The sequence below is a fragment of the Hetaerina americana genome, unplaced genomic scaffold (genome assembly GCF_022747635.1).
Source record: "Hetaerina americana unplaced genomic scaffold, ioHetAmer1.1.p SCAF_8, whole genome shotgun sequence".
NCBI lineage: Eukaryota > Metazoa > Arthropoda > Insecta > Odonata > Calopterygidae > Hetaerina > Hetaerina americana.
In genome coordinates, this window is record NW_027287427.1 from 42,798,112 (window position 1) to 42,823,685 (window position 25,574).

At 37.2% G+C, this 25,574-nt stretch overlaps 1 protein-coding gene across 2 annotated transcripts; it reads right to left on the minus strand.

Annotated features, from left to right (window-relative positions):
• Window positions 1-2,729: 2,729 nt before the first annotated feature.
• Window positions 2,730-16,741, minus strand: xit (ALG6/ALG8 family glucosyltransferase xit). Of its 2 annotated transcripts, none has more exons than XM_071596479.1 (8): window positions 16,617-16,741; window positions 16,233-16,505; window positions 15,905-16,097; window positions 14,349-14,597; window positions 12,093-12,198; window positions 10,600-10,736; window positions 8,217-8,356; window positions 2,730-3,393 (listed from the first exon to the last, which is right to left on the minus strand). In XM_071596479.1, the coding sequence occupies exons 1-8, from the start codon at window positions 16,688-16,690 to the stop codon at window positions 2,973-2,975; spliced, it is 1,593 nt and encodes a 530-aa protein (XP_071452580.1). In that variant the 5' UTR covers window positions 16,691-16,741; the 3' UTR covers window positions 2,730-2,972. The 2 variants fall into 2 exon arrangements, with proteins under 2 accessions (XP_071452580.1, XP_071452581.1); XM_071596480.1 differs by having other exon boundaries at window positions 16,233-16,519; window positions 16,617-16,725.
• Window positions 16,742-25,574: the final 8,833 nt, after the last annotated feature.

Genomic DNA, 25,574 nt, shown 5'->3' on the forward strand with positions numbered 1-25,574 from the left:
CTGAGTGGTGGGGGACCTCTCTACCGAGCCGACCAGTCGGACCCCCATCCACCGCACCGTTGAGGCTACAGCGAACCAGTCACGGTACTTATTGTACGGACCCTGTATACTAGGCCATGAACATATGGTTTCCATTCACATGCAAATACAGGGTGTGGTCATTCCTTGTTCCTAAACCATAGTCCCCCACCTCACCACTCTCTTCCTTCGCCTACCATCACATTCAAATCACCCATCACCATTACATGTTTCTCTCCAAAAATCGCACACCCTTTCGACTTCTTTCTCACGATTGCTTGGTTGTATGTCTACCTAAACAATGATCAAGTTTGTGCATTCTATTAGCAGTATTCTATCCATTGCTTGCTCTATGTAATTGTAACTTCTTCCTTTCATTTTATTTAATGTTATAGCAACCCCTTGCTGGCACACATCCCCTCTGCTGTATATTACTCTACAATTCTCACTCCAGTAATCCCCGCTATCCTCCCATCTAACCTCACCTAACCCTAAAACCCCCAACTTTCCTCTTTCCATCTCTTACTTACTATTCTCTAATATTCCTGTCCTCGACGTTGTCCTAACATTTCAAGTCCCTATTCAAACTAATGTATTCCTTTTCTGCTGCTGCTGATGGTTTTGCTTTGCAAGGATTTTGTGAGATGATGACCACAGAAGCCTTGCCTACCCTGCTGCCAATTGAGCCAAGTCCAGTAGCTGCCAGGACTCATTTTCTCTTCACTGTCCATCATCAAAACCATGGGATTAATCATTGAAGTGGTTTCCTGTTACCTTCCTAAAAAGGGTTTTTTAAATGAAACCATCACTCAATAACTTCTTTGCATCTAACTCAATGAGGAGCAAATGCTATGTGGACCTTTCGCCTGGCTACTATCCTTTGACCTATCTGTAGTTGGTTATCCTACCAGAAGCAGTTATCATTGCTCCTGCCAGCACAGCACTAGGGATCATGAAACACACAAGCCCTTATTCCACATCAAGGTTCCAACATCCATGGGAGGGAAAAGAATTTATAGAGGAGTTAGGTAGTAAATATCTAGCCAGTGATTTGGCTTGACTGCCAAATCACTGGCTCCACTGAGGTGGAACTTAGACATTAGCCCTGAGTACTTGTGCCAACTCATACTATCTCTGCCTGGACCAAATATTTGGTCGAACACTTGGTAAAAAAGGAACCCATAGACTAGCAAGTTAATCCAAAAAGAAAAGATCTTTATTAGGATAGCTTAGGTCCACACATACATTATTGAAATACATATTAAGCATTAAAGGAAATGAAATAAGGCTGTAGGAATACATAATATCCCTGATTAACTGCTCAAGAATTTAGGAAAACAAGGAAGGATTTTTCAGGAAAATTCAGCAGTACGAGAAGGCCATAGAATAAATAATGCTGGATTCTGCAGGTAGCTAAGGTGGTACTCAAGGCCATCAATGAAAGAAAGGAGAAGAGGGATAATGATTATTTAGGGGATCATCGGCACCGTTCACAAAGAAGTGTGTTACTTGTGGTTCCCTAACAGTAATGAGGCCATTGAGAGAATGAAATGCAATACGCAACTTGTATTTGTATGCTTCATGGATTTCAAGAAGGCATTCAGAGTAAATTGGGTAGAAGTAATAATTTTATTGCAGAATATAAGAGTATGCTGGAGAGATAAAGACATCTGCAACCTGTACATCTCAAGACTGTTAAGGTTTGCCTAGTAGACTGATATTCAAATGGTAAATGTCAGGTAGGGGGTTGAGCAGGGCTGTTCATTATCAGGTTTATCTGCTTTTCAACTTATATGCTAAGGGAATGGTAACAGAGTCAGAGAGGATTAGGAGATAAGAATGAAAATAGGGCAGATTTCATAAACAATGGATTCTCTCAGTTGTATTTTGGCCCCTTGTGTTACAGCCTACAGGAAAACTCCACATATCCCAGTGGGCCAGTCGTGACCTGCATAGAAGGGATTGTGGGTGCAAGTGACAATTTTGCTATGGGACTAACCCTTATCAAATGCAGTTGACTCTCCCTTTCACTCAAGTCTTAAGTGCCTAATTGCAGATTGTGAGGCTACAAACTTATAAACTTGCCACAGTGAATTTCATACTTACCTCTGTCACTACCAATCAAGATCAATGACTGAATAGAGGAGGCGGAGTTCATGTCCACATCCCTGATTTGCCATAATTTTTGCTCAGTCCAGGGTATGAGTAATAGATTCAAGTTCCTTTTTATCGTCAGTTACTTAATACCACAATGACACATTTTCTCATTGCTTCCATTCAAAGTTCAAAATACCAATAAGATCTGCTTCATTTCGAGTGTTTCTGAAAGTTTTGTTTCCGAAAAATTTGAGTGAAATTGACTTTTAATATGACAAGATTAAATCATTTTTCACATGGCACAATAAGAAACTTATATTAGTACAAAGTTATCGGAAAATTTTATTATTGCAAGAAGTTAAAAGTTAAGAAAATTTAACTTTTTGAAAAACCTCCAACAAATTTTTATCTTTAATTTGTCCATTTGTTATTATCATTGTCTGGACAGAAAGAAACTCTACATTGGAAATCTCTATTTAACATTATTTTAACTTCATCGCTGAATTTTTCTTCAAAATGAATCTTCCATGATCTATTAAGTTCCTTATCCCACTAATAAAGGTAAATAAATTAATAACAGAAAATAAGTTAGCAGAGACCTACAAAAGAGAGCCGAGGAACAAATGCAATGCAGTTTATTTAAAGTATATGAAAAAATTCATACATAGTTAACCCTTCATATGATGAAGTTCATAAGAGCATCTGTATTCAAACAGCCTTCAACACCGTCTGCCATCACTTTCTGAATACATCCACAGGACAATAGACTGAATTTACAGATGATGGTGAGTCTTTTAGCCCTTTTTGCTCATGATGAGAAAGTTTACTATGATCAAAAAACATATCACAGCCTACTTTCAATAAGCCTTCCTTTTGTGAATTACTTCACTCATTGTAACAAAATGCCAGTAGTACTTCAGCCAGCAGTATGTGATGCCAATTGCACAATATGATGATGTCATCATCAATGGCAGAAAAGGATACTTCTTATTAAAACCCATTACATTATGAAAAACATTTTCATATAAAAATAGTGGCAACAAGCCCATCAGGTAAAGAGATTCAACTCTGGACAAAAATGGCACCATGGATAACTTCCTTGGAATGTGAAATAAATTACTGAGACTAACGTAGGTATATATGGAATGCATGAGGAGAAGTAGAGCCTTAAGAGGTATCTCAAATGCTGTGAAGAGCAATGGGAAGAGTGAATAATGTCCAACTGAGGCCAGGAGAAGGTACACTTCCGCCTCCCTTTTCCACACAACAGCTAACAGGCTGCAAGTAGAGAGAAATCATTCACATAATTGCAGAGATTACTTACTTAAAGCTACAAATATGTACCCTTCTGACACCTCCCATGTTAAATATACTTCAGGATGACATGCCATCTATCAATTTAAAGGATCTTATTACCCTTGAGTTCTCCAAAACAGCATTGGTCAAATAAGATCCAGTTTTCTTAGACATAGAGAAGGATAGGATATAAGTTTATGAAGGTAAAATTAGCTTTCCCACAACCTATCCCAAAAGATTCCAAGAAGACAAAATTCATTATTTTTATGAATGAAAGAAAACATTTTGATGATGAGATTTTACTGTTAACATTGAAAAGAATTAAAAAACTACTAGCTACATTTGACTGATTGGGTAGCACAAATTCATTCTGACATTTGACTTTCAACATTTTCCCAAGATGAATTCTGCATGTCCGGGTTTTCACCGCGTTGTTGTTTGAAGCCGACAACAGTTTCGCCGAAGTTTCATCCGGCGTCTTCAGGTCGAAGATGAGGGACTCAGATTTTGGCCGTCCTTATATAGGTGGTCCCGTCCAAGTGCTGCTCTCTGATTGGTCCTTTTTCGGAGGACTCTCTTCCACGCGTTGTGGAGATGGTAGCCTTCATCTCTATTGAAATTCGCCGGGTTTTTGGCTATCTCAATAGCTTCTCTGATTAGGCGTGGGTAATATCTATTTTCTTTACTTATGATTGTAGCGTCATGGAATAGAATATCATGGCCGGGTTCACTCCATTTATGCTCGGAGATGGCCGAGAGGTGAAACTGTTTGTTCGTAGTAGCCCGGAGGTGTTCTTTCATCCGAACTTTCATAGCTCGGCATGTTTCCCCGATGTAGGCTTTCCCACATGAACACGGTACTTGATAGACCCCTTCGTATAGGTCTTTCGAGATTTTGTCCTTCGGTCCGGGGAGCGCGTCCACTATTTTCTTGGTGCAGTTGAATCTTGTCACCACGTCGTGCTTTTTAAGGATTCTGGCTATCTTCTCGGATGTTCCGGATACGAAGGGGATAGTCGCGTATGCCTTTGGGTCCGGTTCCGTCTGCTTGATTGACTTGTCAGAATCTCGTCTTCGCCTTTCTTCCCTGGCGGTCCTTTTTAGGACCATATCGTTCCGATAGCCGTTTTGTTTTAGTGCTCTCAGGAGATGTTTCTTTTCAGTCAGCAAAGAATCGGCGTCAGAGATTTCATACGCTCTGTGAACTAGTGTGTCCACCAAAGATGTCTTTTGGAGCGGATGGTGGTGAGAGGTTGCGTTTAGATAACGGTCGGTGTGCGTCTTCTTTCTGTAAACAGCATGTCCCAGCTTCCCACAACTCTTCTTTTTGACTAAGACGTCCAGGAAAGGTAGTTGGTTGTCCTTTTCTACTTCCATCGTAAATTTGATGGAATGATGTTGTGAGTTGAGAAATTGAAGAAATTTCTGAAGTTCTGTTGCGCCGTGCTGCCAGATGACGAAAGTATCATCCACATATCTTAACCACATCCTAGGTTTTTTCTCGTACTGATTAAGGATCTTTTCTTCAAAATGCTCCATGAACAGGTTAGCCACTACCGGAGACAGCGGCGAACCCATGGCTGCACCCTCTGTCTGCTCGTAGAATTCTTCGTTCCACAAAAAATAAGCATTCGTGAGGCAATGCTCCACCAGTGTGGGGAAGTCTTCCGGAATGCCGTTGGTGGTTAGGCCTCTGATGATCTCCACCGATTCCTTAATCGGGATGTTAGTGAACAGTGAAACAACATCGAAGCTCACCAATAATTCGTTGCTGTCCATTGTGATCTTTTTCAGGATGTCGATGAAATGCCCGGAGTTTTTCACGAATGACGATGTTTTTCCGACGTAGAACTGTAGAGATTGGGCCAGGTATTTCGCCAGTCCGTATGTTGGAGCATCGATCTGGCTGACTATAGGTCGGAGTGGTATCCCCTCCTTATGTATTTTCGGCAGTCCGTATAATCTGGGTGGTTTGGGAGCCGAAGAAAATAGTCCACGTTGTTCTTCCATCGGAATGAGGGATTTCTTTATTAGAGCTCTGGTGTTTCGCTCTATTTTTGCTGTCGGGTCGGTCTTGAGTTTCTGAGAGCATTCTCATAATACCTGCAGACAAAGGGAATGCAACTGTGGTAATCAACAAAGAGGACTACCGGAGCAAAATTACGGAACTTCTCCAAGACGGGACGTATAAGAAAGACGTATAAGATCCGTGTTCATGTGGGAAAGCCTACATCGGGGAAACATGCCGAGCTATGAAAGTTCGGATGAAAGAACACCTCCGGGCTACTACGAACAAACAGTTTCACCTCTCGGCCATCTCCGAGCATAAATGGAGTGAACCCGGCCATGATATTCTATTCCATGACGCTACAATCATAAGTAAAGAAAATAGATATTACCCACGCCTAATCAGAGAAGCTATTGAGATAGCCAAAAACCCGGCGAATTTCAATAGAGATGAAGGCTACCATCTCCACAACGCGTGGAAGAGAGTCCTCCGAAAAAGGACCAATCAGAGAGCAGCACTTGGACGGGACCACCTATATAAGGACGGCCAAAATCTGAGTCCCTCATCTTCGACCTGAAGACGCCGGATGAAACTTCGGCGAAACTGTTGTCGGCTTCAAACAACAACGCGGTGAAAACCCGGACATGCAGAATTCTTCAAGCCACCGCCGCGAAAATCTACGCAGCCATTTTCCCAAGATTTTCTCGATTTTTGGTCTCTTGGAATCAAATGCACGATAAGGAAAATATTCAAAGATACCACCAAAATATTGGGAAAAAATTGTTCAAAAACATACTGTATGCAGTGCAACAATAAGGAGACACCTAGGATAAAGCATTAAAAATTCTGAAAGCTGAGGTAATAGAGTACATTTAATTTACTGCTCTTCTTAGCCCAAGGTAAAATCAGATGTTTGGCATTCCATGCCTGAAGTAATATTGAAGTTAGTCAGAAAACTGAATCGGCAGAAAAATGGTTCAAATCAAGGAAAATTCTCACACAAAAAGAGAATTGCTCTTTCCTTATTCAGAGCAATCCACTTCCACTGCATCTAAAATTATGTGCATGCATACCAGATGAAAGTGCTATAAAAAAACTCGCATTAGGGAAAGGCATTTGAGGATAACACAACTCCATCTTCCTTTAAATCTAAGGAATGACCAAGATTGAAACAAAAATTCAATTAAGACCTGCGTTCAACTAGAACAAAAAAAGGGATCATTTCCGATGAAGAACAACTGAGATTATGTATTTTCCAGAGCTGATATGCCACTTTGAATTTATTTTTTTAGTGTGGCTGTAACATTAGGGCCAAGGAACATGCACAAGAAGTAGGGAAGGATGCATAATTAATACGTATAGCAAGGTAACAGATTGAGTCTTCACATTCAATGAAATTTGTCACTGAAATTCTACATTTTGAATGTAGGGGCTGCAGACTCAAGTCACAGGATCATTTGGAAATTGAGCAGTTGAATAAGGCAGGGAATACTTGACATTCGTTTAAAATTCACACCTCTTGATCTAAACTTCTCATACCTCCAATCCCTCCCCATACCTACCTTCCCCTCCTTTGATCCCACTCCACAATCGCATAATGAGAAATGACAATGCACATCGACACCAACCTGCACGTGTCACATCAAACGACCACCATACTCAATGAATTTGGCTGGGATATCATCAAACACCCTCCTTATAGCCCAGACGTTGCCCCCAGCGCCTACCTTTTGTTTCCCACTTTCAAAAAACCCTTGGAGGACAGAAATTCAAGTCAGAAGAGGAAGTGCAAGAAGCAGTCGTCAGTTGGCTTCGTGACGCAGCAGGAGAAAGGTACGACGCCGGTATTAATAAGCTGCTTACAAGGATGCAAAAAGTGATTGATCGCCAAGGCGACCATGTTGAAAAATAGCTAAATGCTCAACCTTTCCAACGATGATCGCAAAGTTGAGAATAAATTTGATTTTTCATGAAAAAAAATAGGAGACCTTACTTTTTGAATTGCCCTTGTAATAAACTGAGGTGGGAAACTAATTGGGTGAAAGAAGCATGGATGATGCAGGTGCAAGAACATGAATAACATACAAAAGAACAGCGAAATGGGTGTGTTGTACAGAAAGGTGAAACATCTATCAGGAATTAAGAAAGGAAAATCCATGCACACTATGAATATACAGCAGTGATGGGATGAGAATCAATGCAAGCAAAAAAAAGGTTAGAGTTTTCACCGAAGAAGAAAATGTCCTTCCATTTACAGATTTAAATGGGAGGACAAAACTAGAGCAGGCAAAACAGTTTACATATCCAGGATGGCACAGTTTATGTGTCTTGTAAGTGCTTTAGACCATTGTTGGGAGAAATCTAACGCAGGCAGGAAAGATGGATTTAGAACATTGTGCTTCACAAAGGGATGTTGATGACTATGATAGATGGGAAAATGTTATGCAAATGAGGAAGGGGCAGGAATAGGATAAGGATGTTGAAAGGAATGAATAAAGAAAGAAACACACAGGATTGAATAGGGGCTTATTGTATTGTTGGATGTGAGGTTTTATTTGGTTAGGAGTGGCAAGGGTATTGTTGCTGTACTGTTTGATACATTTAAAACCAACCTTAACCAGAAAGATTACTTACAAAAATAATAAAGAAGAAATTAAGGTGGGGGACATTACATATATTTCACAATCAGTTGTATTTTCCCCAGTCAAATAGCATAATGAGAAATGGTGAAGAGATGCTATGGTATAACTATTAACCTAGGAGACATCACCATAAAATTGTAAGCATTTTTAATTACCTTAGGGGAACTATCATGAGGAGAACAGCTTTTTCATGGACGTGCCAACCAAACATGAAGGAACCAAACGCACAAAGAACCAAACAGCGAACAAAGTGGAGGGGATTTTTTGGAGCCATGAACAACTTCAACAGAGCAGGCTGAAAAAAGAAAATTTTACCTCTGATTAGAAAGGCAACCCTGTACTTATTTATGCAAATACATATACATTCAATTCTACCTGCTCTCTACAGCCTAAATTAGACAACAAAGCAGAAAACTTGATGACCGTGATAAGGTCTCACTACAAACAACAGGGCACACACCATGTAGATATCAACAGGATATTCAATTCCAAGCCATATCAGTAACCACTTAGGTCCCATCTTACAACGCTTCCTTGAATTGAGTACTTCGAAAGGAAAATCTCTATCAGGTTTCAAGAACACACACTCAAGGACCTCTCATGGTACTAACCAGGACATTCAATTCCCTTCCAGATATAATTTCATTATCCTTCACATTCATCCCTGCAAAATTTGTTACTTTTGATTACTAAGGCTTTAGTTTGTTGATTCTGCTAGTGATGATGCTATTTGCACACTTTGGAACATGTGGGCTATTTGGCAGGCAGGCAGTTTAGGGAATGGAGGAAGAGTGGAGAGAAACCCAAGGCATTTACAATTTAATGTTCAATCTGACAGATGGAGTACTTTACTTTAAGGGCTCTCCATGCCACACCACATTGGGAACTAAAAAATCCTACCACCTCCAGGATTTAAACCCAGGCCTTCAGAGTATGAAGCCAGGACATGTGTCACCATACAATCCCTTTCCCCTCATGGTACGAACAAAGGAGAAAAACAAGCATTTGGCCCAAAATACGGACTAACAGCACCCCTTCAGCTAGCACCCCATGTACCCTTACAGGGTAAAATCTGAGATACATATCAGCTAGCAAAGGAAGAAATAGAGCTCCATAGCTACTTGAAGCATCACAAAAGGGTAAATTTTCAGCTGTTCCAAGCAGACACTTAAACTAGAGCTCCTTCCCCTATCTTAAATGTTACAGTTCATTTGTATTTATTAAATGGTACAGTTCTTATCTGTTTGCGGATTATCTGTGCTATTCTCTTCATAGCAACTTAAAATTTAAATAAAAGTAACACAGTAAAGATAGATTAAATGCTTCAAAACTTATATGTAATTTTTTTTAAATATGAGTTTGAAATACTGAAAAACTCCAAAAGCCGTAAACAGTTAACCTTTCTAAACAAAGTACAAATGAGATTAGTTGGCTAACGCCACAAGTCAAAGTTGGGGTAAAAGGTAAAAAGCCCAAGGTACCCCAACTTTGACTTGTAGGGTTAACCAACTAATCTCATTTGTACTTTGTTTAGAAAGATTAACTGTTTACGGCTATTGGAGTTTTTCATTTTTTCAATTCTACTAGCCGTAAGAGCTCATTTCTATAAATATAGAATTTGAAATTCCTGGGCTTCTTTAAAGTTTTTGATTTAAGATATTAAAAAGTTGTCAATAATAATGAAAGTTTTAATTTAAACATATTTTTACAATCCAAATTATCCTTCCTTTGCATTGAATGAATGCCTAGAAATTCCCTTGTGGATTCCATATTTGCTATTAAAGCAAGGATACATAGATTCACAACAAAACATAAGTAATTAACTGTCTACACTGCATATTTTAATCAGTATTATATCATGAATAGGAATAAGTAATCCTTTGCCAATGTTCTGACAGCATCTTTCCTGAAATGAGTCCCCTATCCTCTCCAAGAAGCCCGGATATTAGAGCACCCCACAACTTGCAGTTACCTTTGGTAGAGTATTGAATTTCTTTTAAACAACCAAAGGCCAATGAACGTCCATTACAAACCACTATTGCCAACATTTAGTTTTTCTATTTTTGTCCACACCATACTCTTCTTTTTCCAACCATGGATCTCAACATGACTCACTCAGGATATCTTTGAAGAGATACCAAATACTTAGAGAGAGAGCATGAAAAACTATGAATTCACACATCATACGACAAGTATCAATTCAGCACAACACGAACTTCGGGACCTTGGATATAATTTTAACTCAACCACATACTCCCAGTGGTTTTAGCTCATTTCAACTAATGTCATGTTGAAGTGGAGAGCCAAAATTTCATTGAAATGTAAATTTGAAAATTTTAATCCAAGTAGGCAATGGGCGAATTCTACCTCAACTGTGTTTCTACTTAATGGACAGTACAGCAAAAAAAATGGGGTGATGTTAATTTTACTGATAGATAAATGACAATGAGATCACTCAGAAAAACAAAAGCCTCTTCCATGTACATGATCAGGTCATGAAAAACTTTTATGGCGAATCATATAATGCACTCTACTCACCAATATGGAAAGAAAAACAAATATAAAAGTAGTTCGTGGCTGAATAGCAGGTAACACAGAATGCTCATATTCCTGCACAAGTCCTCCAGTCATCGCTGCAGTGTAATTTCTATCTTCAAAGTAACCAACTTTTTTCCCTGGAAAATTGTCAAATAGACATTATTGCAGAGCAAATATCAATTGCCACTACTTGTATTGAGAATACACGGTGTATATATGAAAATTTCTACATGCTAATAGGGTGAAGTAAAACATTCTATTCAAAAGTTTCAAAATATTTGGTTCAAATTTTGACTTGATCCACTGGGCACACAACTTTTCATTTAATCCAGAAGTTATGTCGTAGTCTGAAGTAGTTCATACGAAACTAGCTTCACTTAAGTATTGTGTGAACTAGCTTTAGAAGGAAAACTATCAAGTAAAATTTCATAGGATAGATAAGTAAAATTACTAAGAGATATTTCAAGACAAAATTAAATATCATTATCAATTGTGATGATGATGTTTTAATGACAAAACTTGATGACTTAATAATGGTGATGTTCCAATGTCAAAAATTTGTGGTTGCTTTGAAATAAATTAAGAACTTTGACATGGTAGTTTTATTTTTTATAGATTAAGATGGTATTTAACAAAGTCAAGGCTTCTAAAGTTAACTCTATCTCAAGAAGAATTACATTTAGTTAAATTCGTCATTGGAGGTCCAAACAATGCATTTTTGGTAGATTTTTTCAGAGTTCAAGAGCCACGTTTACCACATTTAAACTTAATCCAACAGGAATTAAAGAACAGGGCTGCAATTTTTAGTCCTTCTGTATCAAACCTAGCCATCATCCATTTTGCAGGGGTGAGCCTTTACCTATTTCATCTTCCCTAATTAAAAACCTCACATAGCATTTTCTTTATTTAGCATGCCATCCCCAAAAAATTAATTCATCTAGGTTTCCTAGGGAAATCTGGTACTTGAAAAATCATACAGCTGAGATGAAGGTGAGTGTGTCCACATCCATATACAGAAATCCAACCTGGACCCTCCAGTCAATAGCCCAGTGAATTACCATACCCCAACAAGCAACCAAAAGGCACAAAAATCTTTATCAGACAAGCAACTAGGGTTTATTTGTCATTTTCTTGCACCAGAAAAAAAATTCTACCCCTCATATTCAATCAATGAGCATGAGGCAGTTTCTGTGGATCCAAATAAGCAGGATGTAAATGTTTTTGCAAAATTGAGTGTTCAGCCAGTTACAAACCATTGACAAACTTTAATTTTTCACTCCACCATAAAGCACACACACGGTTACAGAAGAATTTTTCCTCATCTGTATTTGATTCCAAAAGACCAATATTGTTTGCCACAACTATGCAAAATAACAATGCCAATTGGCCATTCCATGCTCATCTATTAAATTCTATTTTTAGTTTAGACTATTTAGTTCATTTTCATCAATAATGCACAACCAGATTGTTTACAATAATTTAATTATTTTTACCTAAAATGAATGCAGCCTTGTCTGCAACATTGTACAGAGCCCAAAAATTTGGAGCCCAATAAGCATGTGAAAGCCCTCTCTTAAATGGAAAGAGTCTTGACAAAACCTAAAATATGAAAAAATGAAGACAAAAATATTAAAAATCGTAAAAAGTAAAAAGATAAGTCTGTTAGCACACAACTAATGTACAACATTGGCCTGCAGCCATTTATTCCCCCCAAAATATCAGTGTCACATGTAATAATTTCCATTATTGGGGTAAATACAGTAAGGATGCTAATGTATACATCATAATAAGAATTAGATACAGGGTCGACAACAAAACGTTTTAATGCTTAAGGCATTGTAATGCATTTCTTAAATAAAACTGGGCAGAGAAACCAGGGACTCGTATGATTCTGAAAACGAATGAGCAAATTTTTATTCTCCTTCTTCAATAACCTTATTTGACATCATACTCGTATGCTCCACCATTTCAATGTCCTGAACGATTGTAAGAAATTTGCAATGAATTTAATTTAATACCACAATATGGTTAGGGCATACCATTTTTTTATGACACTACTGAGCCACAATTCAGAATTAGAGTTACAACTGATAGATCCTGGCAATTCATTCACGCTAAATATGCCTACAATTATTGCTTCTAAATATGTTTTATCTATAAACCATAAACACAGTAATCAACCCGAAGGTCAGTTTGGTAGGTGATGATAGAGCTCACCCAGTACTAAGCCCAATGGCATTTGAAATTCACACATCAGAGTAGGGGGGCAAGTTCATTTCCCTGTGCCGGTTATGGTTTCCCAGGAAGATCTGGTACACAAAAAAATTGCATGGCTGGGGTGGAGCTGAGGGTGCCCAGAGAGGCTTGCCCATAAATCAAACCCTGCCCTCTGGTCAGTAGTCCGACGCTTTACCCCTGGTCTACCGCGACCCCTTACTAAATATAGAGATGTACACATTCTTTTCCATGAAAATATAATAGAAAAAATGTACAGCTAGCAACAAATGGGAAATGCCTGATTTTGTAAGCGAATTTTCTTCATTCACACTTTCAATGGGAAAAACATTGCCTTTAACCAACTGTACATTATATTCTTTGCATTAATATTAACATCATACCATTAAGTAACCAAAACAATTGAACAAATTTGTGCAGTTATTAACTCATATATCCACATTTTATCCACATTTAAGTTCTTTAATGCCTTTGGTATGTGAAATTCTACTTAGATACGTATTGAAAGGCACTGGTCTTTCTCCAAATACTTGAACACAAATATTCTAAAATAATATAACTGCATAATAGATGCACTATGCTTATCAAGTTTGTCATCATGCAAGGAGAGACATCAATAGGATGGAATCATCTTGTTTAACTTCTTGGACCAAACTTCATCTTCAGTTTATTTTTATGAAACAGTTTGTAGAAATAAAAACAATGATAACTCAAGGTTCATAGTTATGATTAAATGATAAATAAATTGTATAAATAATATTATTATTGATTTTGATAAAGCAGCATCATATTTATTTTTAATTGGCCTTAATATCATTTAATGTGATTACTTCATGGAATAATGCCCAAAAATGTCCCTAACCCCTAGTTAAAAATGGTTTGGTTTATGTTGGTTGTTTTTCCAGCATGAGACAATAATGTTACAGTTTCATATGGCATCACATGAAACCTTAAGTAGGAATAATTAAAGAAAATTTCAAGAGCAAAAGCCAGTGAATGCTCTGAAAAAGGCACAAGAGCGAGGAAAAAAATGTTTGTTTTCTTAACAATAACATCCTTAAAAAAGCTAATAATTGTGCATCAGATATCAATTGACAATGGTCAGTAGTATATGGGGCTAGAAAATAAATATTACATTCAAGGGATTACAGGATGCCATCTGTTTTCTGGACATTGGTAGAAGCAAAGCTAGGATTCATATCTTGTAAATTTTTTACCTCTTTCCTTGCTCAAGATTGAAGATTTGGACACGTTTTATAATATTCCTGCACAACAAATTATAAATTCACATCACCATCACACTTGAACCTAGCTCAATTGATAAAACGTTGCCAATACAATTACACGTGGTGACAATCATAGAGGTAGGCAGCACATGCCAATGATCATTTGAGCATATTTTGCAGGAAACACATTCACATATTTAATATTTGGTTCATGAATTGACTGACAAATCAATGTGTACATTAATGGAAGAAATATTTAACACATCAAAATACTGAGGGGTTTAATACCTGTTTGAGCTCTCCCATTGCAATAAAAGGTCCGAAGGATACCAAAAACACAAGCCCAACAATTAAGCTCAGCTTGGCCAATTGCCTTGATGACTGAAGGAACCAATGCTTAAAGGGAACACCAGGATGCCTCTTTGGGTAGCAGCAGTTTCGTAAAAGGTAAACAAAATAAACAGGAGAAACATAAAGGAATATATGTTTCAAGTTGAGCAGAAGGGCAAACCAAAATGATGAAGCCAAGTACTGATCCTGCAATAAAAGATTAACATTACAAAAGGATACAAGAGAGGAGAAGAGGAATATAAAATTATTTATATAAGGTTTTATCAAGGAAATGGGTATTTATGCAATTGAATTTTAGTGTGGCCTTATAATAAGACATGTATATGATGTCTGACATTTATCTCTATGTAACCTTAATCACTTTTTCTAAATTATTGAGGCACCAACAAAATAAAAGGGAAATAAAGTTAATACAAAATAAATACCAAGTGAATACTCAAACCTAGTGATTAAAAATGAAATCTACCACTTTCAGGATTGTGAGTGGCAATGAACTAATGAGCAGAGATGAAATAAGTCACTTTGATTTTGCATTCTTTTGAATAGACAAAAATGAACTACAAAAAATCTTGGGCAACTAAGTTGATAAGTGCTAATCCCTGTAGGACCAGCCCGGAGTTTAAAAAGTCCATCCCATTGCCTCAATCCTGAAATTTGCTAAAGCACTTTTCCTGCGGTGGGCAAGTAAAAAATATAAAAGTTTACAGGCAACACAATTTTGATATGATGCAGCAACAATCCTCCGTCAGTTCTTAAGTTGCCACAAAATAACTTAAGGAGACATTTTCCATAAAAAACAAATCGGTTAGGCAATATTGGAACTGTTTCTTTAGGCGACGTTGAGTGCCATAGTAGTCTAATAGATACAGAATGTACTCAACCCACATTTTGTAGGTTAAAATGCAGGTCATGTCTTGCACAACTCAAGCTAAAATAAGAGTTGTTTTTCTAGATTCCTACTAAGAAAGCAAGAAAATTTCTCGGAAAGTGGCAACAGAAAAAGAACCCTCTCCAACCCAGAATGTGATATTCCAGAAACTATAGTCCATATTAAAGGCTTTATCACTTATCAAAATTCATCTCTGTGGCGCTGTGGTTAATATTTGTACGATCACAAATTTAAAACGCAATCATATGATTCATGGACCGAAGGAACATCAAAAGAAGCAATAATAATAATAATAATACTTTATTCATTTTAAAAATGGTACAACCATATTAAATGTCGTCAATATAAGTATTATTTAACATGAATAGGGCCTACAACAATGAACAAATAATAGGGCCTACTCAGTCCAGTAATACCAACCACTGAGTAATTTTTTCCTAAAATAATAATTTTAATATATTTTACGAAAAACTCAATCAAAAAATAGATTGAAAGGTAGATTTTTGAGATTTCCTCAAACAAAATTTTCCGCAAAAAAAGCAGCTTAAGAAAGTCATCACAAAAAATTGCCATTTTTACGTTATAATTACAAAAATTGATTTACCTGAAGCATTCTTGATAATGATATTAACAAAATTCCAAAAAGAAAACCGTTGTATTGGAAATGTATGTGATCAACCATTAGGAGTCCGGCATTTCCCAGTAACAGAAGAGCCAAAACAGCAGAGGGCGAAGCCCACTGCGAGCCCCATTTACTGCTTTTCCTGAGACTGCTCTTCAATAGGTATGTGCAGCATCTATTAAAAGAATTACAAAACTGTTTCTGTGGTGTAATGGAGATGTTTTCATTATATCAGTAAGTCCACGGTTGCAATGCTCATTAGTCAATACCAGATTATTTTAATAATAATAAATTGGATGGCCATACTTACTCCCAAGTTCCGTAGGCAAAAACCAGATCAGTAAAGATGACTGAAAACCTCTGAAAATATATTGTCTGCCACGAATCATAATTCAACCTTTTGACTTCTAACATTTTAGGATCAAAGATTTTAGCAATATGAGACAGTCCATATTCGAACCACGCAAACAGAGGTGGATAATCTAAAGTCCATTCTGATGTATTTTCATAGTACCATTCACTGATAGGTAGGCTATGGGTTATAGCAAGCCAATTCCTATGGACTTCGAAATCCGTTGACCTGCTGTAATATAATTACTGTAAATAATAAGACAAATATCTTGCACATAAATCAAAATCGACATGCAAAAACAAGTCCAACGCAAGTGAAATAAACACTAGAAAAGCCACTTACTATGCCGGTATGAAAAGAGCCTTCAAGCATGAGAATATTACCACAACAGCACAAAAATGAAAAATAGGCATCATCTTTCCCTTTAAACGCCGGCTCTTTCAACGAAAACTCAAAGCCCTCCATGAAAATTCTATGCCACATCAGCTGACGCAACAGAGTGACATCTATATGATTGCCGTATTTTTTCAAACCACACAAACAGCGGAACGACGCATTTATTTGAAAAACTCTGAGTCGATGTTTTTCTTAATTTAGGGGGATTATCGAATAAAACCACTTAAATATTTTCCGTAAATAACGACACTCTTCTCTTTCATGTTGAAACATCTCGAATATCCATTTCCTAAAGTGTTTCCAAAGTTGTTCGTTTTCTGTTCTCACTGTTAAGGTTCAGATCCGAAAACTCTCTGAACACTCGAAATGGCTCAGAAAAAAGTCACATAAAACGCTCAAAGACTATTCAGCGAACTTGTTATTTTACGAAGTTTTGCGTTAAATGCATACAACTGAAGCAATACATTTGAGACTTGCTGCATTTTAAGTGTTTTGAAATCGTTTGTTAGGCACCTAATTGCTGTATAATAATTGTAAGCCTCAAAATTTCATGTTAATAAAAAAATTGCAAATCGATATTGTTCCTACTAAGGAATCATCGACCGATGTTAGCCGTTATTATTCCAATATTGGCTGTCAACATCGACTTATGACAAAAATGTTTGTCAGATATTGATACTAAACATTCATCCATTATTCGTAAGCGATAGCGGAGCAGTTCATCCCTCCAATTCAGTCACTTCTTTATATGTTTAAAGACAGCATAAAGGATCTAAAAAGACTGTTTTGCATTCATGTTAGATGAAGTACAAGTTGTCCGCGGTAGGCAACTGACTTTGCTCCGCGCTAAGCTGGCTTGCGACTCTCTCACGAACGAAATAAGCTATAGATTTTTCAGCGATATTTACAAATTTACGTAGAAAATGTAATGAAAACACAAATATATTGATGTGTAAACAGTAGAACACCAATGAAACTAAGTAAACAATCAAAAAAATAATTTCCTCAGTAAAAACTGGTTAAACTGCTTCCCGTTCGTGAGAACAGTCTGCCTTTATCGCGTTTCAAAATGTAATCGACAGTATTTCCTAAACCCTGAAAGTCATCCAGTAGACTTAGCACTTTTCCTCTTAGTATCTTTTTTTCTGCCCATAACACGGCCATCCGCAGTCATTCCGTGGAATGATACGATATCGATAGACGATTCATCTATTATAATTTCCTTACTGACGCAATTTCTATTGACCATTCCTGATATTTCACGTCGACATACTTTCCAAGTCGATTGATTCTTTTTGGATAATCGGTGATATTATTTCCACCTACAGTTCCATTGATCTACACAATGCATCATCAAAACCCACAAGAGCGGGATTAGTGCCCATCGCACACATGCAGCTGAAACGGCCGGATACACAGTATATACGGCCTGTAGTTATTGCTGACTTATAACGATTACAATACGCTGCTCCTCTTTTGAAATTACTTTACAAGTGATAACGACTAATTTTTACTCATGGAGCCTACAGGCTAGGAGTCCTCCGAAATCGAATCACGCGCCGCTCTGTGAAAAATACTATCGTATTGCACAAATTTAGAAGAAAAAAAATCACCACGCCGAAATCAACGAAAACAAATGCGTGTTCGATCGATCTAGAAATACCGAACATGCATGTCTGGTTTGAGTCACTGGTAATTTTGAGGTTGATTAAACGAGGGAGAGAACTTCGCGGTAACGCAGCCTAGTCCTCACCGCTCAGTCCTTTCGACCTCGGCCATCCATCGTACCCAGCCTCCAATTCCGCTTGGATTACAAGAGACTGCCACCACTCTCGGCTGAGATTACAACACAATCCTACTGCATATAGGCTACTCTTTAATAGCTACCTTTCTTTCGAATTGAATATGCAATGAAGACGTTCACCTCCGTAAGGAATACGTCTGAATGCACGATATAACATTTGCTTGCGTGTATCTGATGATCTCGACGAGCACCATATTCGTATGCTCCGCTTGAATCATATTTTTCTCAATATTTGCTCTGGGCAAGAAAACGTAGTTTATCTTCAAGTATCTTTTCGTGTTTATTCAAATGCTGATTTCTATAACCCTCCTTTTCATATTGTGCAACATTTATTAACTTACATCAATTCAAAGAAACTGTGGGCGATGCCTCAACGGTAGCTCCTAACAGAGTCATACGCCAATGCACATTACAACGCAACAATGTTGAAAGTGTAAAAATCATTCATTGTGACCAGGTATCCCTATCACTGCAAATAATTTTTAAACTAATTGCACTTACATCAATTTTTACAGTTAAAATTATGTGCATTCCTTCTCTAGGTCACGCCAGATATTTGTTCACTGTCAGCTGCACGGTCGTAATGCACCTCGTACAAACCCAAACCAGGGATGTATTGTATACACCAGGTATGTATTACGGACATGGTACTCACTCAAAGTGCTCTCCGCAAAGCACCTCAAGTAGGAAGTCAGGATACCACTGAAAAATATTTTTCTTCAGGATTTGAACCAGGGCCCTCTCGGTGGGAAGCCTGTACATTACCTACCGCACCATTCCAATCCCCTAATAGTAGAGTAGATAGAGTAGAGGAGATTGTTGGGAGATATCATAAGGAAGCAGGAAAAGTGGATAAATGGCATATTGATTGGCAGCGGGGTGTTGAAGACTGTAATAGAGGGGAGAATGTTATGCAAACAAGAACAGGGCAGGAACAGAATAGGGATGTTAACGGGATGAAGGGAGGAAGGAAGTACGCAGAGATGAAAAAGGACTTGATGTAGCAAGAGGTTGCTGGATTGTGTTCATTAGGAGTCACAAAATATTTATTTGGAAGTTGTGTCCATCCAAGACCTACCTTAACTGGTAAATTACTAAGAAATAACCATACTAATTATGATTGATCTTTACCATATCAACTTCTTTATTATAAAGTTTACCTGGAGCCATGTAGACCTGAACTACATTTAATCAAGTTTCTTGGTTCAGCCTTTACTTTTATGAAATATGTTCCACAGACGGCTTGCTCTATGTTTATCAAACTTCTTCTTACCTTTTTCTTTCAATACAATTGCCACCCTTTACTGGTCCTTTTCATTTTCAACAGACAGAAGTGAGAGAAATGCAGATACAGTTTACACATGTATACACTCACAGGAAAATATGAATTTATTAAATGGCAATTGAAGAGTGTTGACGGGGCAGCACTACTAAAAGCAAATCTCGTTACAAACAAGTTCAAAGAATTTCAATCAATTATTAAGTATTACTGGGATATATGTTTCCCAATGAAAAAGCTAGCCATAAAAAACAAATCTGCAAATAAAGGATATAACTGGATAACAAATGAGGTTCTGACAGCTAGAAATAGGCTTAACTACTTAACTAAGGCCAGTAAAGTGGATGCCAGTCTGATAGCCTTAAGAAATTAACTGAAGTCCGAGTATAGGATGCTGCTTAGGAAGCAAAAAATCACCATATCAAACAAGTAATTTCGTATTCTACCAATCAAACAAAAGCATTATGGTCTGTAGTAGATAACAAAAATTCCAGTAAAATATCAGAGCCCGGAAAAAATAAATGTTTCTCAATAACAACTGATGGAAAAGAAATCAGCGATCCTCAAAATATGGCAAATGAATTTAATAATTTCTTCATAGATATCATTGGCGAAACAGCAGAAAAGAAAAAACGCCCTAAATGATAGCATAGAAAAAGTAATGTACATTAGTGAGTCAATTCACTTAAATCCCACCACAGAAAATGAAGTCAGAAATGTAATCAAAAAGCTAAAAAACAAAAAATCCAGTGGGCATGATGGCATATCAAATTAAACTTTGTCAAGAATCCTTCACTTTACCTATTGCCAATATAGCCAACGAATCGTTTCTAACTGGAAAATTTCCTGAAGAATTAAAAATAACCAAAGTTATTCCACTACATATAAAGGGAGCCAAAGACCAACTGAAAAATTACAGGCCAATCTCATATGTTTTCATGTATTTCAAAAATACTTGAAAAATTAATGGAAGGAAGACTATAAAAATTCTGCAAAAAAGATAAAGTTCTTTCTCAGTTACAGCATGGTTTCACAAAATATAAAAGTATAAAAGTGTAGAAACTGCATACAGTGATTATGTAACTAAAATTGCCCAAGCTTTGAGTGATAAAAAGCATGTCATAGGGGGTAAGTATGGATCTATCAATAGCCTTTGATTCTGTGAAATCTCGCATTCTTTTAAATAAACTAGGACATTATGATATCAGGGGAGTAGCTCATCTCTGGCTTACATCTTTTTTGGAAAATTGAAAACAATATGTAGAAATTGTCGCAAAAAAATTGGTGCTACCTACAAATCAACAATTAAAACTATTAAATATGGTGTTTCATAAGGTTCCATATTAGGGACTTTACTTTTCCTGGTGTAGGCGAACGACATTGAAAAAGCCATAATCTCTCCAAATAATAATAACAGGTGCTCTATGCAGATGACATAAGTCTAATAGCAGGTCATACCAAATCATCTCAATTAGAAATAGATATGTATACTGTGGTGAATTCAGTCGCTCAATGGCTGCATGTAAATAATTTACAACTAAATGCAAGAAAAATAGTTTAGTTGGTATGTAGTGATAGACACCTTCAGTCAAATATTTCCGTAGAAATAGGAAACCAATTGATATCCGAGTTAGAACATACCACCTTATAGGGTTTAGAAATAGACAACAAGTTAAGCTGGAGGTTTCAAATGGAAAATGTAGTAAAAAATTATGTTCAGCCCTATTCCTTTTAAAAAATCTTGCCAACTATTTTAATACAGAAATATTAATCCCAGTATACCATGATATATTTGAGTCCATAGCTCGATATGGCATCATCTGCTGGGGGAGTTCAGCACCAGGAAACATTAATAGAATGCTCACACTTCAAAAATGGGCATTACGGGTTATATTTAAACTAAATGCAAGAAAATCCTCAAATGTCACCAAATCATTTCCATTCCTTTAACATAAACGTCTATACTGTGATATTGTATGCCTGCACCAAAACCCCTTCACTGGTCAGAAAAAGGGATGTTCACAAGTACGACACCAGGGGTAAGGATAATCTTCACAATAATAATACTTTATTCATTTTAAAAATGGTACAACCATATTAAATGTCGTCAATATAAGTATTATTTAACATATAAACATACTTTCTTAAATGTGATGAAGATTGCCACAAAAGAATTCATCCAATGAGTAAAGTGGGTGAGCAAGTAACCAGGTATATACCCTATTCTTGAAACTCTGGATACCATCTGATTTCAACTGAGTAGGCAGATAGTTATACAGTCGTATGTTCATATTGTGAAATGTGTTGTAAGTTGATGACAATCTACAATAAGTAGTATTTAGATTCGATTTACCTCTTGTGGAATAGTTATGGAGGTTGGATCTTAATTGGTAAGTTTCTAGATTAACTTTCACATGAATCAGAGCCTTAAAGATATACAAACAAAATACAGTCATGATTCTATACCTAATAAAAAAAGGTTTGCAGGAATCACGTGGTGGTATATTAGCAAGAGAGCGAATAGCTCTCTTTTGCAGTAGCAAAATTTGTTTAACATGAGGGGAATGACCCCATAACTCAACACCATAATTCAAATGACATTGAAAGAAGGCATGGTAAAGTGTTAAACGATACTCATTTGAAATGATAAAGTTGAGCTTTCTTAACATATAAACAGCTTTACTAAGTTTATTACAGGTCTGACTGATGTGAGTCTCCCAATTAAGTTTTGTATCAATATAAATTCCTAGTATTTTAGCAGTTTCAATATCAGTTATTTTTGATTTAAGACTGCACACAATATGCTGAGTTTTGTTAGTATTTAATTGTAAATGATTAACATCAAACCATTCCTTAGCCTGTTTTTGGGTAGCACTAGATCGTAACTTTGCATCTTCTGGATGTTGACACTTTTGCACAAAAGTAGTGTCATCAGCATATAAAACAGATCTAGGTTTCATATTACAGGGCAAATCATTAATCATGATAATGAAAAGTATTGGGCCAAGCACAGAGCCCTGTGGTACACCACATTTTACTTTAAGAGCTACAGACCGACAGCCATCAAGTTCAACCAATTGGTGGCGATCATCCAAATATGACTTCATTAGTTTCAGTGCAACTCCCTTAATACCATAATATTCTAGCTTTGTAATATTGAATGATTAACACAGTCGAAGGCCTTACTAAGATCACATAGTGTCACTGAGACTGATTCCTTTTCTTCAAATGCATTAATGACATAATTAACTATGGACTCTACTGCCAAAATTGTAGATTTCCCAGATCGAAAGCCATACTGGGATTTGGAAAAGAGATTATTTAACTCAAAAAAATTACATATTTGATCTTTCATAATAGCTTCAAAAATTTTACCAAAAACGGGGACTATGGAAATGGGGCGGTAGTTAGCTAAATCATCTTTATCACCTTTCATATAGACAGGTACTGTTTTGGAATATTTTAGAGCTGTTGGAAAATCTCCTGTCTCAAAACATAAATTGACTAACATTGCTAATGGTTCCGCAATGAGCACAATAATGTCCTTTATTAGGGAGTTAGAAAGACCATAAATATCCTTACTGTTTAATTTTTTAAATTTTTTAACAGTCGATATAATATCAAGTGGAGTAACAAAATTCCATTTAAAATTTAAATTATTCGGAGGAAGATTTTGCAGCATATTACCAATATTGGCAGCATCAACTTTTCGAAAGAACAAATTGTCTTCAACAGCTTTTAAGAAAAAATTATTTACAGCATCTGGGGTGAAAGGAAGATTTTCTTTTCCATTTCCATGACCATTGCAGAGTAGCAGTATTACAAAAAACACCAGAAGTTTCAGGAATACTACTGTTTCCTGAAGAGTTAAAACGAATGCTCCCCCAAGAAAATAAAATATAAAAAATGCGAAAAAATTTCTTTGTAAATAATGTTTTTTTTAGTGTCCAAGAGTACATAGAAAGAGCCAATGTAGGGAAATCTGTTTTCTAAATCTTTAATACTCATATATTTCATGTACATTAAAATTCCCATGAATTTGTATACATGTTAACGCACCTATAAATGTAATTGACCTTCCACCATGCCATTGGTCGTCTTTGTGGTAGGACTGAATACATGTGATTAGAAAATTTTCTGCAAAATGGCGCTGGGTCGAGATGGTGCGCCGGCTATCGTACTGCCTTCCCACACTGAGGGCCCGGGTTCGAATTCCGGCGGTGTTGAATATTTTTTCAGTGGTATTTCGATCCCTACTTGAGGTGCTTTGTGGAGGGCACTTACGGTTAAGCTGCGGACCCTTTGGCGGCTTTCGTAAAGAGTAGTCTAATGCCGACGCCGGGGTTCTCTCCACCCTTCAACTTTTCCTGTCCATCCCTCTATGCCGCAAATGACCTCAGCTGTCGGTCGCCTCTCCTAAATACTACTACATGTAATTGAATCTTAATGAAGCCCATACATTTATGTATTGTTCTATGGCGAATAAATCTATCTACCTATCTATGCTCCATATTACATTATACTGTTCCGAGCTGATGCTGTCCTTACAGCTTTCCTAGCATTTCGTTAAATGACCCTGTCAGAAGCAATTGTCATTTCTATCGCCAACTCTGTGGGTCATCAGAACGCACAACTGCTTCCACCACGTCGTTTGTAGTCCATGGGGAAGGATTGATTACATGGGATTGGGAAATTACTTGCTACTTATTATGGTGAAATAAAATAGCGGGCGGTTATTATTTCATTCAATTCATTTTACTTGCACCCATTAAGCTAGCTCGCAATATATGGGAGCCTGTTTTAGGACATCAAACTATGGTGAGGAATCTACCAGAATATTTCCACATTCAGATCGCCCCAATGCTCAAAACGCATCATCAAAACCTCCGGGAACGCGATACGTGAGATACATGTATATGCAGCTAAAACGGCCGGATAAAATTATCCCATAACTTGAAACGATAACAAAAGGCGGCCCCTCTCTTTTAGAATTTTATTACGTGTAATTACGCCATATTTCTACTCACGACACATACACGGTAGAAAGCCTGCAAAATATACCGATGTTCGGTGAAAAAAGATCTAAATAGTTCAATTTAGGTGGAAAAAAAATACTTCGCCTAGTCCGCGAAAAAAAGATAAGTGTCTGATGGATCTAGAAATGTCGCACATACAAGCCCAGTTGAGTCAGTACTCGAATCTACTGATTCTGCAAGGGTGAGAGAACCTCGCGGGCACCCTCCCAAGACGTTCCCTTCCGAAGCTTGCGTTTCAACCTCAACCATCCAACCCGTCCAGCCTCCCAAGTAGCTTGGATTACAGGAGTACGCCACCACTCCCAGCTAAGAGAACGACAAATAATCGTCAGTAAATACCACCATTTCATTTACTTTATTCCTTAAATTGAAAACCTAGGGAAGACAAAACATCCACCGAAATTACTTTTTAATCGAACATACGATATTGGCTTGAATGTTCACAATTGACTCCATCACTAAAGAAGCAACATAAACTGCCCTACCGGTGGGCACAGAACTGCCGCCACGTTCACACGAAAGGTGTCTCATCTCACGCGCGGGAAGAAATGGAAGCCGTTATCGCAACTCGCAAATGAAATCGAAAACAAACAATCCACGAGGTTTGGCATCCGATAAGATATACGAGACGAGGTACAAACGGCTGAGGTAGGAATCTGAAAAATAAGTTAGGTTTGCTGATGACCAAACTTCAGTGTACCATTCAGCCGAGTGGTTGAAAGCTTTGCTGAGTGAATCAGAAACTCAGTGCGGTAGAAATGAGATGAGAATCAATATTAATACAA

Bases quoted from the DNA above. Each gene is read 5' to 3' on its own strand.
- xit (XM_071596479.1), bottom strand. From the start codon at position 16,690: ATGATGCCTATTTTTCATTTTTGTGCTGTTGTGGTAATATTCTCATGC. The intron at 14,598-15,904 runs GTAAATCAATTT...CTTTTATTGCAG, and splicing joins CATTATCAAGAATGCTTCAG to GATCAGTACTTGGCTTCATC. The intron at 10,737-12,092 runs GTAAAAATAATT...ACAATTTTCCAG, and splicing joins CAAGGCTGCATTCATTTTAG to GGAAAAAAGTTGGTTACTTT.